At 41.7% G+C, this 16,493-nt stretch overlaps 1 protein-coding gene across 1 annotated transcript in view; it reads right to left on the bottom strand.

The window, feature by feature from the left end:
- sv2a (synaptic vesicle glycoprotein 2A) overlaps positions 1-16,493 on the bottom strand; it is a 46,300-nt gene that overhangs the window by 12,515 nt on the left and 17,292 nt on the right. The window contains exons 2-7 of the mRNA XM_054621864.1: positions 14,784-15,572; positions 4,906-5,086; positions 3,325-3,476; positions 2,662-2,795; positions 1,990-2,079; positions 1,256-1,363 (exon numbers count right to left, since the gene is read on the bottom strand). Coding sequence (XP_054477839.1) covers positions 1,256-1,363; positions 1,990-2,079; positions 2,662-2,795; positions 3,325-3,476; positions 4,906-5,086; positions 14,784-15,390 — 1,272 coding nt within the window. The 5' untranslated portion in view covers positions 15,391-15,572. The remainder of the gene's footprint in view (positions 1-1,255; positions 1,364-1,989; positions 2,080-2,661; positions 2,796-3,324; positions 3,477-4,905; positions 5,087-14,783; positions 15,573-16,493) is intronic.

The raw sequence follows: 16,493 nt of genomic DNA on the forward strand, positions 1-16,493 counted from the left end.
CTTAAAACAGCTGCAAGAAATAAACAATATGTCCCAGAATCCCTTTCCACGCTTCAAATGAACAAACAGACAGCCTCGGCAGAACAAGCTGGGAGACAAAAATGTCCTCTCACTAAATACACACCGTCCACAAAGACAAAGAATATCATGAAAATAAAGCAAGATTCTAGCGAAGAGTCTTGCAAAGTTCTGACTGATATATATTTTTTTGATTTTTTTTCTAAAGCGCTTAGAAATCATATTTTATTAACACGGATTTAAATGATAACGCTGATTCTCTTGATAACATCTATTCTTGGTGACCTAATGGTTTGAATTTTCCTGACAATATTTGGTGGGCAGTTATACCTCCAGTGCACACTGATGACACAACGTGTTTTAAAGGAATAGTTCAACATTTTGGGGGAATATGCTCATTCACTCTCTTGCAAAGACTTAGACGAGAAGACTGACACCGCTCTCATAAAGCTAGAGCCAGCAGACAGTTATCTTTGTTTGGCGTAAACACTGAAAGCAGGGGGAAACAGCTAGCCTGGCTCTCTCCAAAGAAAACTGTGTCAATAAGCAAGTGTCTTATTATTTTTTAAATCTGCACAGAAACAGAAATATAAATATGAAAAGGTATTGTTTTTGGTCTCCACTCTGTCCTGGTCTCATTGTGATATCGAGACTGCAGGAAGTCACTTCAACAGGCTGCCGGTCACGAAGAAACACTCCCCGTAAAGCCACAACTTTTAATTTCTACAATCCTGCTGCCACTAAAAAATAAATAAATATCAAGATACCTGTTAATAAGTGAGCTTTAGGGGTAGGGGTATTTATTGTGTCCCCATGATTCCAGTGTTTAGGCTAAACTAGGCTAATTGCTTCTTGGCTTAGTTACCATATTCATACATTTATAAGGTTAATTACTTTTATGATAGAACACATTTCTTGTTTATCTTTAGCAAACTCCCAGTTGCGTTCCCATTTATTAAAAATTAAGGTTGGTAATATCAAGAAACAAGCAAGAGTATCTTAGATATTAAATATGTTTCAAACGAAAACCCAGCCCAGTGTTGCCAACACCTTTCCAATGAAAGTCGGAAACACTTACGTAATGTAAAGAACGAACATGGCTACTTTTAGCACTAACAGCATTTTAAGCTTAGTGGAAGACGACGGCCAAGGCTGCTGCGGGCAAGGATGCATAAAAAAAGAAAAATACCAAATATTCCTAAATAAAAAGCAGTAAAATAAGAAACAAATCTGTCACCTGATGGAAAAGTGTGGTGAGCTTGATCTTCCATTTCTGATGCCAGGCAGCACCATCGCCCAAGTCCACCAGGTCATCCATCTGCTTCACTGTTTTGATGGTGGTCACCTGGAAGAAACAGCTAAATGAATCAATATTTAGATTTCATTAATGCCTTTTATGATTGTTAAATGTGTTCTTCTTGATAGTAAGAACTCAACACATGCTTTTCTTCATACCCCACATGCGATTTCAGATATATCAACCTTTGCTTTGAAATATCACAGACGCTCCTTATAATTAATGTTCTTTCTGTATCATTATTCATCCATAGCATTTAAAATTAACGCATGAATCTCAGGAAATCTGTGTAGCAGATTTACAACCGCTGAGACATAGAAAAAGCTTCACATAATATGAGAGGCACCGGATCTGCCTGTCTCACCATTAACACTGATATATATCAGGCATTGATAGTTATGATAATTAATACTCGTTAATGTAGTAAGAAGAGGTTATTAAGTACATTTGTCACCACATTTCATTTAAGTATTAATATGTACTTTGGGGCTTGAAGCCTGAAGAGACTACAGTAGTTAAAAGAAAATCTGTTTTAAAGTAATTAATATGGAAATTTATGCAGCACAGAGCTTAAAACCTGCTGCATTAGCCTGCAGACAGACACACTGTGTGAAGACATTTTCTCCTGCATACAGACAAAAGTGTTAAGCATTTCATTATTGTGTGTGACTTACAGAGAAGACCCTCTCTGGGTAACCCTTGGCCCTCATGTTGGTGTCATGGACCTGCTTCAGAATCATCCACGCCTCGTCATGTTTCCCATTCTGGAGGAGAGAAACAAATGCAAATCCACTTGTTAGTCAGTGCTCATGTATTACTGAAGTACCCTTTTGGAAAGTAAAGCCACAGGGAGGGTGAAAGGTCCTAAGCCTTAAGTCACAATCAATATTTTAATGTATTTTTACAGTTTGCTGTGGTTTGTGAAACCTCATTTTTTCTGCTTACTTTGTTTTTATTCTTTCATTTATTACTCTCCACATTTTGTACTTACGTATTTATTCTTTTATTTATTCCTCTTTATATTTCCACATTTATTTTCCAATAAAACTTTTATGTGTGTTGACACTCAATATCTACTGAATAGGAATACAACACCTCAGCGATACTTAAAGTATCTTACAGCACCTCACTGTTTGCCTGCTTCGGTATGTATATACGCACATATTTATTTACTTATTCAAAATATTCCGGAAAAGTGTGAAAGCAGCACTTTGTCTCCAGCACAGCATCTTCCACTTTGCCTTTTGTTTGAGGCTGTTTATGCATTCAGTATGTCAACATGTATTCAAATGATATATTTATAAATTTCCACACGGTCTGAGCGTGGCGAGCGCTGGTGGGCTGACCTCCAGGTAGAAGCGGGGGCTCTCGGGCATGGTGGTCAGGGCAGAGATGGCCGCCACAGAGGGTAAGGCACACACCAACACAAAGACACGCCAGCTGTGGAATTGGTAGGCCGAGCCCATTTGGAAACTCCAGCCTGAATGAGGAGAGAGAGAGAGAGACAAAGAGGTAGTGAGCAGGGGGAGGGGAGGTCTAGAGGCAGCTGCAAGACTTGAATTGTGTGTACAAAACGCTTCCTCTATTGATACTGTACTGCTCTGGCTGTATTAACTTAAACTGCAGGGATTAAAAACTTTATTGCAGTTATTTACCATAGGTGCTCCATTTGGTTCGCTCTTCTTTTAACCATTGTTTTACTTTTGTTTGCAATGTGACAAACAAACTTTCTTTTTACTCTGCACTTGTGAGTAGAGAAATATCAGTGTGGTTGAAATAGATTGAGTTGAACATGTACGCATGTACATATGCATGTCAAAATTCTGGACTTGACACAAAAGAAAGTTATTACATCCATTTTCCATTTCCTTTTTTTAAGTACACATATTTCAAAACTAATTACTTTCCACCATGACATCTCATCTCTGCAGAAAAGAGTTAAAATGACTGTTTAGCTAACTGCCTTGGAAAATGATTTCCTGACGGAGTGATCTGTTTGTTTTTCATACCGTAGTGTGGGATGATAGCCCAGGCCATGGCGGAGGCGTAGATACCACCGATCATCCAGAACATGCAGAGCCAGCTCAGATGCTCTCCTCGCTTCTCCTGGGCCAGGAACTCGGAGTAATAGGAAAACACAATGGGGATGGAGCCGCCAATGCTGCAGAGCAAAGAGATAGGCAGCGATTTAAAAAGACAATTAAAAGAAGAGCATGAGAAGGGTTCCGCATGGAGGAGAAGCAAATGGTTGGTGAGATAAGAGAGAGGAGAAACAACAGAGGGGAGACAAAAGCAAGATGACAATGGTCATTTTAAAAGGTGGCAAATAGGAAAAAGAAAATCAATTTGGTAATGTTGTGAAGAAAGAAAGGAGTTAAAAGAAAAACAACACAACAATGAGTTAAAAAAGAGGGTTTTAAGCAAAAGTAGCAGGAATTATGAGAGACAATAGAGCAACCTTATAGACCAAGATTAAAAGTCTTAAAAAACACCAATAATGGCCCAGCTGACTGCAATCTATAGCGCCATATTTATAGCCTCTGTACATGTTCCATCACAACAATATACTATCCGATGGGAACAGATGCCGGGAACACAGACAGACTCAGAGCTCTGCAGTCAATCAGGGGCAGAGATTCAATGACTCAATTTGGAAGAAGTCCAAAGTTTACCACACTGCAAATGGCAGTAATATCCATAATGAATAGGTCACTATGCACATTCACCAGAATAACAGACACTTACAGCTTCACGGTCCGCAGAGTCTTTTTAATTGTGGAAGGCAGGGTGGGAAGAGAAGTCATAGCTTTTTTTTCTTGTGCTACACTTTTTCTATCAACTATTAGTAAAAGATAAGCCCAATTGCATGCATGAGGAAATCTAAAAAAGAAAAAAATCTATTTTATCGCCTAATATCACTGTTGTTGTACTTTGTACATGAGAGCCATTATCTAAATATGCTAATATTTACTGATTCTAAAACAAATCTAAAAGGTGGTGAAGGCCATGCTTTAAAGTCCGACCCTGCAAACCAAAGCAAGGGCCACCATTTCGCCATCTGCCCTCTGTTTTTAAAGGTGCAATATAAATAAAGTTATTACTATAATTAGTATCATTATTTGGCCATAGCCACCATCTTTCAACAACACTGTAAAACGCCTTTAGAGACCTGATGCAAGGAAGCAACAAATTATTAATTTCAGATAAAGAGTGTGATAGTAGCTTCATTAACATGCCTTTACGGCCAACCTTGACCAAAAACTTTAGTTCAGGCTCATTGTGTCGCGGCTGTTGAATTAAGTGAGTGAAATTACTTCCTTAAGTAAAACAGTTTGTAAGGAAATAGGAACATCGAAAAGCACGTTCCAGCACTTAACTGCAAAAATAGGTCCTGAAATGCAGAACAACCTCACAGACATCCAAGCATCTGTGGGTGGTTTTCCTTTCACAGCAATATGGGCTCAGTATTTGTATCTGTCCTCTGACATGTGGCATTGCTCTGCCTGTCAAGTGGACTGATGTTGTGAGGTCGTGACTGTCTCACTTCCAGCTATGGCTGCTTTGACTGTGTGACTCATCGGTCTTCTTACCCCACGCCAGAGGCCAGGCGGCAGAAGAGGAAGGAGACGTAGCCCTGGACGAAGGACGAGAAGAAGGCAAACACGCTGTTGATGGAGAGGGAGATGAGGAGGGTCTGCCGTCGGCCAATCCGATCGGCCAGGCCGCCCCACACGAAGGCCCCGACCATCATCCCCAGGTACACGATCAGACCTGGAGGGAGGTGGAGGGAAAGAAAGCAACGGGAGAAAGAGGGAAGAGTTGGTGGATAAGAAGGGGAAAAGAGAGTAATGGCAGGGGAGCATGATGGGAAGGGATAACGAGGAAGAGACAAAGGGCATGATAATGAGTTATTATTCATCAGTAAACTCATTGATATTACTTCCAGCCCTCACTTCAGCACTCATTATATTTCCAATGTCCAGAAAATTAGCTCATTTGGCAGCCTTATTGGACTGCTGAAGCATTTAGCATGAAGCACAAAACAGAGAGAGAAGTACACCATAATCATACCAGCACAGAAGAGGCGATGGGGTTTTTTTGTACAATAAGTATGGAGCGAGAGTCCAGGGGCTATAAGTTCAAGTTAGCATAAAGCTAAGAAATAGTGCACCCTGCTCCAACAACTTGTTGTTTTGCCGTTCTGTTTGTGTTCAGATTAAACAAATATGAGATCAAATGTTATTTAGAGAGCTTCAGAGGTGTGGGTGGGTATTTTAGCTCTGGACAGGCTAGCTGTTTCCCCCCCGTTTCCATTATACATGCTAACCTAACCTAATTTTCTGCTTGCTGTAGCGTCATGATACTCTTACACAAGAGTGGTGCGTCATTTTGAATCCAAGCCGTTCTGCGTAGCTGGTTGGGGCAGCGACGATAGGTTAAAGTTAAGCATTGACCTTGAGTAGTTAAGGTCAGGATAGCTCATGAGTCAAGACATTGGACCTAAACAAATCAGGATGGCGGTACCACGAAAAGCATGGACGCCTGGCTAATCCTAACGCTTGGATGCTACATGGGTTTTGCCAAGACAAGCAGTGGGATTAGTAATTCCGCAAAAGTAACAGGGTCTGTCAATCTCCTCATCTAACTCTAGGGAAAATAATGAAGAAGCATATATCCCAAAATGTCAAGCTATTCCTTTAACATAACAATTAAAAGTAAGATAAGAGAGGAGAAGTAAAAAAAAGAATCAGAGATAACTCCTAAAAACTTCTGCTTTGCTGTTTTTTTTGCACCAAAAAACATCCTTATGCCTCCAGTATCAATCTCACTAGACACATATAGACTGAATATCATGGAGAAAGACGTTTTCTCTCTCTAGAGTCAGGAAGTCACTGCCAGATAGCAGAAACAAACGGCACCGTTGTCAACCCAGTCTTGTGATTCAAGGTGCCGACATGGCTCACTTCCCATGTGCCTCTCTCTCTCTCTGCCTGTCTCTCTAGCTTACTGAGACATGATGCTCCAACACACACACACACACACACACACACACACACACGGCAGTTGCTCCCTAGCAATCGCTGCCTTATTGACATCCTGTCAACAGTCTCCGTGCTCTCTGTTCCTGCAGTTATGGGTGGTGGTGGTGAGGCCGGTGTGAGGGCTCTTGTTCAGTGTCTGGTCTTGACATCTGCGTTTACATCTCACTCTAAGTTTTCTGTGTGTAAAAAAAAAAAAAAGCTTGGAATACATGTTATATGGTTTTTATTAAATTGGCAAATTAAACCCAGTGTGTCCAGCATGTCTCTCCACTGAACCCTGCGGCTTTGTCAAATAGGTCATTCTAAATGGTAAATCAACACTGCTATTTAAACTGTACCAAAGTCAAGGCCTAAAGTCAATTAGAGATCAATTTAACTGACATTGCCTTGTCAGCACCTCGTTACTGGACTTGACAAAACAATCTCAACTCAAGGTACGCTTGTTCAAGGGCTTTCAAATGCAAATTGATTTGAGATTGTTATGTCAACTGTTGTTTTAAAGGTCTATAATTACTCCTCCTGTACCGTTCCACAACAAATGCTGTTGTTACCATATTGCAAGACAAGAACATCGATTTTGGTTGATTCTGCAAAACCCTGTATTATGTTCAGTGATAAAATCTGTTTATGTCCAGTGGCAATGTTTTGGGATTTTTCAGTTCTCGATATCCCCAATATCTGCAAGACTTTCCTACCAAGAAGAACAACAGCATCAGTTATATATATAAAATATATATATATATATATATATATATATATATATATATATATATATAAAATATGTTTGCATAAGTGACAAAGCCCTCTAGCAGCTGTAATAATAAACAAAGTCCACTTAGGAAGACAGAAAAACATTGGACTTTACCACAGAAGACAGTATGCATTGTGTCTTTTGACCAAGATATTTCCCTTAGCTAAACCAAGAGTATATTATTGTAACAATGGTCATCAAGACCGCCTAACCTTAACCAACTACTTCCAAACCCTTAACTCCTCGCTACACAAAGGACACACTTCTTCCTACATTGGCACTTAACACAAGCCGTGTGGAGTTAGTGTTTTTGACGTGAGCTTAAAGCTATTAGGCAGTGCATTAAATGGTGACACTGTTTTAAAATCAACTTGTGGCTTTTAAAAAAAAAGAAAATTGTGTTGTGTGGTGGTTAGAAGCAGATTGTCATTTGACTTTATGGTAGGTTTACTGTTAAGAATTGTAATAAATTATCTTCACTTTGCTTTTAAGTGGCCACTCAACCAGAGTCGGTGCAATGTGCTGTTTCATTCTGCCCGTCACAGCCCATTTGTAACCACCAGCTTGCCCTTTGCTTAAAAGCACCAACAATCAAGGAGACAAGCCGCAACAATGAGGGCACAAGTTGTTTCTTTATTGCTTAAATGGTGTGAATGAACCAGACAGATAAGCCATCATGGGGTCGTTTATTTAGACAAGAAAACAAAAGAGGAGGCCTCCACGGGCTTTAAACCGATCAGTTTGCTCAGCTAAAATCATCCATCACACAGTATCACAAGCTAACTGCTGGGATGATGAAATTGGACGCATAATTAAAATATTGAGGGGGGTTAACAAGTCGAGTTTAGACACTGAGGATGGATGTTCTTGCATTGGTATAACATGAAGAAGGGTTTTCCTTTTATTTTAGATGAAAAGACATTCGAATGCATTGACAGCAGTGTGTTTGTGACTCATTCCCTCGTTCCCTCTGGCTCTCCTCTGTCTGTCCGCATATTTCTGTGTCAACACTGCAGTGCTGAATCGGGGAAGAAGGTGACTTTCATCCCCTTGCTTGATTGATTGCAGGCGATTCTTTGTGTGCAAAGTGAGTGTGTATAGTCCCACACCTGTGTGTGTTTACTCCAGTGAGTTTGTGTCAATATTACCATGTTCTCATGTACTATAAGTGTGTACTTCTACTTTGTCTGAATGCGTTTCACCATGGCGGGCTGGCAGTGATGATGACTGGGCTCAATAGCCGTCGTCGCAGTGCAGCAGCATTTTGTGACGACCAGACAGATGGAAAGACAGCCATGGTGACCAGGATGGGCCACAAAGTGTATCTGACTGCTGGGCTGACCTGTCAACCTTTTCAGCACTTACTGCAGCCTGATTACTATCTCGCTCTCTCTCTCTCTCCATCTCCATCTCCCTCCGTTGACACAAATGGCTGCACTCAGGTCTGTTAATCTGTGTGGCTTGTTAGCAGCTGCGTCTGGCTCAAGGATAAAACATGTCTCAATTTATCTCTCAGCAAAATAATTGATTGGGAGTTTCAGCAGAGAATTACATACACCGTGGGGTGGATCCTTGTTTGTAATTGTTCCTGACTGGTGTTTTAAAGAAAGATAGCCAGAGAAGAGCAGTCAACGCCCCTCTTTATGATCTTGTTCTCATGGGTGCAATTAGGCGGGTTATCTAGCAGACCCTCTGCAGCCTCTGATGTCTGGAGTCCTGGCACAAGTTAAAGTACGGTCTTCTAAGACAACAGAGACTGACCAGAGACGGTTTTTTATTCATCAGGAGATTAACTTAAGTGCAGTGCTTGTACAAAAGCTAAATATTGCTGTCATCAATATACAAAGGAGAAGCAGTTTGTGACTTTGCAGTTTGTACATTTTTCACAGATGTCCTACATAAAGGGCTCTCTTGAGACCATATTTTTTAAAGCTCTCTTGAGACCATTTTTTTAAAGCTCTCTTGAGACCATATTTTTCTAAAGCTATTTCTGATAGTCTAAGAAACTAACTTGTACCAATTTAGCCTGAACTAAAGGTAAAGTTACTTAAGGCAGCAGTTCACTTGATAAACCCAAAAAGAATTATCACTTAACTCTGCAGTTTGGTTTACTCTCAACCGCAGCAAGCAGCTGTTTTCTCTGAAAAAAGCTTTTAAAAAAAAAACTAACAGTTCATCACATAAAAGCAAACCAAAAAAAAGTTAGTAACTAGCTAGTGAACATTTTGGAGCATTTAGCAGCTAAAGAGGCAGATAATTCCCTATGTGGGCTAAAAGGAGAGTGAATATTGAACTTCAAAAACTCCAAATTAACACTGATGTTGTCCCCTAACTGCTGGATGTTTAAAAAAGCCACGATGAAGCGAGCAACAGTACAACCTTTATACTCCAGAGTGTTGAGCTGCTGTATTTGGAGTGTACTGTATACATCTGGGATTTGCATTAGTCTTTTTTCAGTGTTGTGAAAAACAGCAGCAAAGAGATTTAAAGCCCATATTGAGGTTTGAGGGTGACAAATATTCTGCAGACAAAGATGATTTATGCACTTAAAAACATCCAGAAGAAGTTACGCTGCCAACCACTGATTCTTGTTGTACAATTTCACTCCTAAGATTAAGCATTTTGTTAAGTTACATATTTTTCATGGTTTTTTTTAAGCCCCTGAGGCATTTGTTGCAGTATTTGTTTCAGATTTATTTACTATGTCTTCCAATGGATTGATACTTTTAACAGTAAGGTGTACGAAAAAAAAATAATTGCTGTCTAGTGCATTCTTTAATAATTCATATGTCGTGGTATTCAAATGAGAGAGAGAGAGAGAGAGAGTTGAGCAAGATGGGGAGTGAAAGGACGAGAGAGAGAGAGAGAGAGAAGCAGGAGTCTTCAGTCAGCTGAGCACCTCATCACTCTGGAGAGGAAGTGGGGGGAGGGGAGGATGGAGAGAGAGAGAGAGAGAGAGAGAGAGAGAGAGAGAGGGTAAGGAGGAGGTTGGTGGCCAGTCTGCCCTGTGACAGAGCTCCCAAAGACCCCTAGGCATTGTGTGTGTGTGTGTGTGTGTGTGTGTGTGTGTGTGTGTGTGTGTGTGTGTGTGTGTGTGTGTGTGTGTGTGTGTGTGTGTGTGTGTGTGTGTGTGTGTGTGTGTGTGTGTGTGTGTGTGCATGAACATGGAAAGAGAAAGTGTGTGCCACTGCAGGGTTGTGTGTCTGTGTTCATGAGTGAGCGAGGGAGGGGGGGGCTACTATTAATAGCCAGTTTTCCCTTTCTGCCAGAGCGCACAGGGCTTTTTCAATGAGCCGGGAGGCCGAAGCTGGCCAGCACCAGAGGAGAACGCACTCCCCCATCGGTTGACTCTGCCAGTCAGCCATCACACTCCTCACTGCTAACCAGTGAGAGCAGCGGCCGCCTCGCCCCGTGACGGTGGCGAGAGCTGCACTACGATGTGACGTGAATGCAGGTTTTTAATGCCAAAGAAACACGGCAGAACACACACCTTCAAAAGTGTGGAAATAACTTGTGAAATCACCTGCATATATAAAAGCGCTACTTGGCACATGGAAGGAAAAGACTCACTTTACTGTTTGTAATCCTTTTAGAGAAAAAAAAAAGCTATTTTTCTGCATGCAGTGTAGATGATGCATTGTATTCTATTAACAGGCTTTATTATTGTCGGCTACTCTAGATAAGAGCATCTGTGACTGTGTTTTAGGGTCGTTGTAGGTCAGTTGTTGTTGTTTTTTTATTACGGAGCCGATTCATATTCAGAGAAAGAGCTCTGAATTAAAAAATTGGATATTCACAAGAACAAAATTGGATATATTCTCTGAGATTGAAGTGGTTGATTCATCAGAATAACTGAATAGACTCTGAATACATGAGGTTCTGTAAAAAGACACTGCATGCCTCAATTCGGAACTTCAAAAATGTAAATGCTTGATTTTGTGAGATGAATCAGTCATTATGAGAAATGTTTTTATGCAAGAAAACTAAAACTAAAAATAATTAAAGGTCACAACTTAGTGTTTTGTTTTCAATTCATAAGGGACACAGGTAACATGTTTTTTACTGCTTGTGAATATTCCAATTAATGTTATTTCCATTAATTAAACAAGCATCTTGTTTTGAAAACCGGACATAGTCAAATAGTCAAATGTGTTTCCTTCATCTTACTGCTCTGTCAGCTCCATCTGGGCCATTTGAATGCGTTTACCAACTATGAGTGTCTGTATATATGTGCACTTCAATTTTAGTGTCGGCTGATTTTACCACAGAGATGATGGTGATTCTCAGACAATCACCTAAAATATCAGTAAAATGAAAAGATTCATTTTTGTAACTTTTGTCAAAGAAATCAAAAACAGAAATTAAAAAAATCAGATCAAAACTTCTGGGTAAATTTATAAGAAAATGTAGTTAATTCAAAGCTCTATGTTTGAAGAGTCCATCAAAACATTACTTCCAACAGAGAGGGAACAACATTAATCCAGCTGTCAACTGATATCTTGCATATTTCTTTTCAGATGTAGGCTGAATACTAATATCCAAGCTGACTTCATTTCTGACACTCGTTTCCATCAAACAATAATGTTTAACCAAATGTTTACATTTTCCTCTGCCAGCGTCTCCCAGGTGCTAATAAATCAAACAGACAGAAGTAGTCCTTCTCATTGTGCATGTAGGTGGAAACACAGAGCAAATATTACAGCTAAATTGCCTGAAGAATATCAAACAGAAGGACAGTAAATAGATATTTTTCCTTTTCAACAAAATGATCACAACAGGCAGAATACACCAAAGGCTTAACAGTGTGAAATAATCTCGACATTGAAGTACTTTGACCGCACCATTCTAGAAACCTCGTTCTAAAGCACTTGCTTGTAACAAACCCCACTTTCTTTTCACATTATAGCAAACCAACAACGCTGCAGATGCAGCCTCTGCAGCTTCACAACAAGGACAAATCAATGACAACCACTCTGTGCTCCTCTGCTGCCTGGAAAAGTGTCTCCTCCAGCTCATGGTGCTGAAAACGCTGCACCACGCAGGCTTCACTGCTGTCATTTCAAAGCCTCTCTCTGCTTGTTCTGCTTTTTATTTCCTTCATTTCTGCGATGCTGGAAACATGCAATGAATATGGCATCTGTGATAAATACTCAAAACACATCTAGCAAAGTCCAAAAGGCCACGGGAGAGAATGATTTTTTGTGGATGGAGTTTTTTTTTTGCTCTGTTTGCCTCTAAATCGCTCTCTCTGCCTACATCTGAATGCTTTCTGCTGAGAGGGAGTTAATATTCTGCAGGCGATTAACCCTCACACCACACACACACACAATACAATACACACACACACAATACATGATTCCACCACGTTTCGTCTGGTTAAAAGGAGGCTGGCACTATGACGGCAGAGGAAGCTCTATTTGGACCTTGTGCGGAAGAAGAAGCAGAAGAAGAAGAAGAGGGTGAGGATGGGGGGTTGGGGACGAGGACACTAGGAATCATGGGATGCAGAGAGGCATGAGCTGAGGAGGCTCTCTAGAATGAGTCAGGCGTGCTGCGTAACAGCGAGAAGGGAGGGAATCAAGGGGGCCGGTCGTGTCTCCCTACTGGCTCCCCCCTGGCGTGACACAAACCCAGCAGAGAGAGGGGAGGGAGGGAGAGAATTTGTAAGTAAAAGAGTATAAAATAAAAGCTTGTTATATGATTTTTTTTTCCATCTTATAAGACTTGCTAAATCTGTTACTCTGCTATGTTACAGAAGGAAATATTTTTTACAACACTGTTTTATTTGGAGGCTGCAACATTGACCATTTTTATTTTGGTTTTGAGAAAATTATAATCTTTTCATTGCTTGCTTGCTTAATTTATTCCTTCCTGAATGAAAGTCTTTACGGGAGTATTTTTGCACAGTGCTATTCTTGCTGCCTCTGTTGCTTTATTTGCACACACAGTCAAAATTGTTATGGATGTACGAGCAGACAGACATACTCACTCACAAACAGGCTGGTCAATGAACACGTCGGCACTGCAATCCATACCTTGTGTCATGCATGGACCACCGGGAAAATTACACATCCCAGTGACCAATTAAAGGCATGGATGCCTGCCAGATGCAGCTGTGTGTGTGTGTGTACGTACTCCTGTTTTCTCTTACAACACAGAGACCACTGCACAGTACATACAACTACACAATAATGGAGGTTTATTCTAGTAAACTCAAAGGTCAGACTGGAAAACTGGAGAGGAAAATAGAAAAAGATGCCCACATGAAATTGCACATAACTCCCCTCCCCTCGCCGCAGCAACCATTTTCTTCACTGAAAGTTAAAAGAAAATCTTAACTTGTGACCCCCTTAATCAGTCGGAATTGATCCGTCAGAGGATGACGATAGTTAGGGTTGCATGAGGGCCACTGTTCGCTTTCATGATGTTCATTATCCAGCAGACCAGACGCTCAATACACAGGCATCCCCATCTGCAGGGGAACAATGTTCATCGACGTGGCAGCAGCACAGCTGAACGGTCAAATCCCTGTGAGAGCACTGGAAACTATGTCATTAGATCTCATGTGACGCAAATGCACATTTGAGACCACGTCGACTTCAATCTGCTTTAAGTTGGATAACGTGGCTTAAGCAGCATCTGAATTAAACTATCAAAGTCAATCTCTTTGCAGATGATGTTGTCAGTTTTTTATTAGCCTGCGGCTACGTTAAGCATGTCAGGACATTTCAGATTTCTTCTTTCAACAACACACCAAAGAATTGGTGTGAGCTTTGCATGTGGTAAAAATGTCGGATTAATGTTTCATGTACATCAATAATGCTTGAAAGCTTTTTTTCCCACTAAAGCTTCAACAAATCACTCACGAATGTCAATCTATATGTCATCCACTGGAATAAAACTAAATCTCTGACCAGGTGTCTCTATGCTGAAGATGTTTCTCTTTGTAACTCCTGACACGTTTGGTTAAATGTATATTTTATAATTTATTTATGTGAACTGAATAGTGTGTTTGAATTTGTTGACTCCAGGAGACCTCTGGCCCTTGTCCATGGTGTCCTTGCTGGGCAGCCAATGACAGATGGTGAGGCAGGTTTGTACTCTGATTGGACATTGGCCCTGAGGATAGGAAAAAGATCACGACGAGCTCCGTGTTTTCTGTATGCTGTGAAGTAGTAAAAGCAACAGACATGCTGCATATACTCTGAGGAAGAAAAATAGAGTACATTGGCATTTACCCAAAAAAATGCGCCCACAATCACCTTCAAAACCTGACACACACATACACACACATAACAAACACACTGAAGCAGAGAACTGAGAGGCTGAAGGGTTCGATTAAAATTCTACCCCTGTTCAGAGTCTGCACGGGCAGTTGAATCTTAAATAGCTGTAGTTCCTCTGCCAACTAGGCTGTAGAAAAGCAATTACTGGGGGATAAACTGCAAAGGTAGCTGCTGAGATAAGGCAGAGATAAAATGTGAAGCGTTGCCATAAACTCCCAAAGGAGCCACTGAGACGAACACAAACAGAGAAAGGGCACAGAAGACAGTAGACGAGTTGAAAACAGTTGCTTAGTGGACAGAAACACGAGACTATGTCGGTACTGCTATTACAACAATCCTAGTACCTTATTTTTCATTCAAATTAGAAGAAAAATATCTGGAAATCTTACCCAGCATGCCCTTGTTGGGCTCAGATAGACACATGTCCTTCTCTGCGCTGGGCAGCACGAAGCCGACCACAAAGATCTCCACGCCATCCGCCATCAATGCCAGCCCGAGGACAAAGTAGAGCGTCCACTGGAACTTCCCGTGGCCACACTCCTGCAGGATGGTCTCGTACTGCTCAGCCAGCTCGTCCTGGTCTTTCCTCCTCTCGGCCTCGTAGGCCGACAGATCCCTGAACTGCTGCGCCTGGGCAACCGTCCCTCCATCGATGCTGCCGGTTTTGCCCGAGTCCGCCCTCGGGATGCCCTGGTACTCCCCCTCATAGATCTCATCGTCCTCGTCGTGTCCTTCAGTGGAGTCGCTGTGACCTTCGTCGTCATTGGCCCGGCTGTCATTGCGGTAATACCCATCGTTGCTCGGCACGCCGCCATAGTCCTCATCATCATCTTCCTCCTCAAAGCGTTTGTAGGAGCGCTTGGTGTACTCGTCGGCCATTTTGTCCGCGCCGCGCCCGATCTTCTTGCCCACCTGTTTCTTGGCCACTTTGGCGATGTCCTTGGCGCCGCGGACAAAGTCTGAGCGGCCGTCTCTGTAGCGCCCGTCGTCGTCCATCTTGGGTGTGTAGTCGGTGGTCAGATGCTGTTAGGAATGGGAGCTATCAGGAGCGGCCCAAGCACATGAGTGTGCACTGGGGATTTTCTGTTAGCTGATGAATTCAGCTCCGCGGACAGCACCCTGCTCCACTGCACTGCTGCTGTTGGACTTTGGCCAGCGTGCGCTCGGATACCAATATCCTGTGGAGAAAGCAAAGAAAAAAGGGTTTGTGTTAGCATGATTAATCACACTGGTGCATGAGAGGGAGAATCATCCATTGTAGGCACAATCTAGATCAGCGGCATTCCTACTGAAGGCCCATTGACATTCACAGCGCGTTGACATTTAAAGGACTGATCATCCTGCTCAGTACTAATGGCAGGGGGGGGAAAAAAGGACATAACAGCGCGGCACAAATCACAGTGTGGCATTTACAGTGGGCTCACCGCAGAGCAGTCATAAGATGGATCCATGCTGTGACACCGACATCTGTGATTAACAAGCAGGGCTGCGGTGTGATGCTGTATGTGACCATGTACAGAGAAGGTACTACTACTGTTAAGGTCAGAGTGAAGCTCCCACTGAGGACAATCGTGATTACAATCTGTGAACTCTGACTTCGAACCACACGTTTGTTGCTAGGCAGTCAGAAGATAACGTCTACATCTCAACACTTTTTCATTCATCTTCCTTCCTTCCTTGTGCTCGTCCATTGCTACTTTTAATTTCCTGTCACCATTATCTTAGTCCTCATCAAGTTAAGAAGAGAAAAAACAAACGGAACAGTGCAGAAAAAAAAAGAGCTATTGTAAATCTATCAACAGGCCACCCTGCTTGTTTCCATGACACTTATGTCACTGTGATGCTGCCCTTGTTTGTCTCACTGCCGAGGACATGCTGCGTCAAAGAAAAGGCTGCAAGCACTACAAATGGGCAAAACAAAAGCAGCAGGGAAAACATCATTAGCATTTGTGAGCGTTTGACATGCTATATAATGTTCAAAATGTAACTTTACAACAGACATTCAAATCAACGTAGCCATTTGAAGCTACAGCCAGTTAGCTTAGCTTAGCATAAAGGGTAGAATGTGGAAGAAGCTACCCTGGCTCTGTTTCTTCAAA

This window comes from Anoplopoma fimbria, chromosome 20 (genome assembly GCF_027596085.1).
Source record: "Anoplopoma fimbria isolate UVic2021 breed Golden Eagle Sablefish chromosome 20, Afim_UVic_2022, whole genome shotgun sequence".
In the NCBI taxonomy this organism is placed as follows: domain Eukaryota; kingdom Metazoa; phylum Chordata; class Actinopteri; order Perciformes; family Anoplopomatidae; genus Anoplopoma; species Anoplopoma fimbria.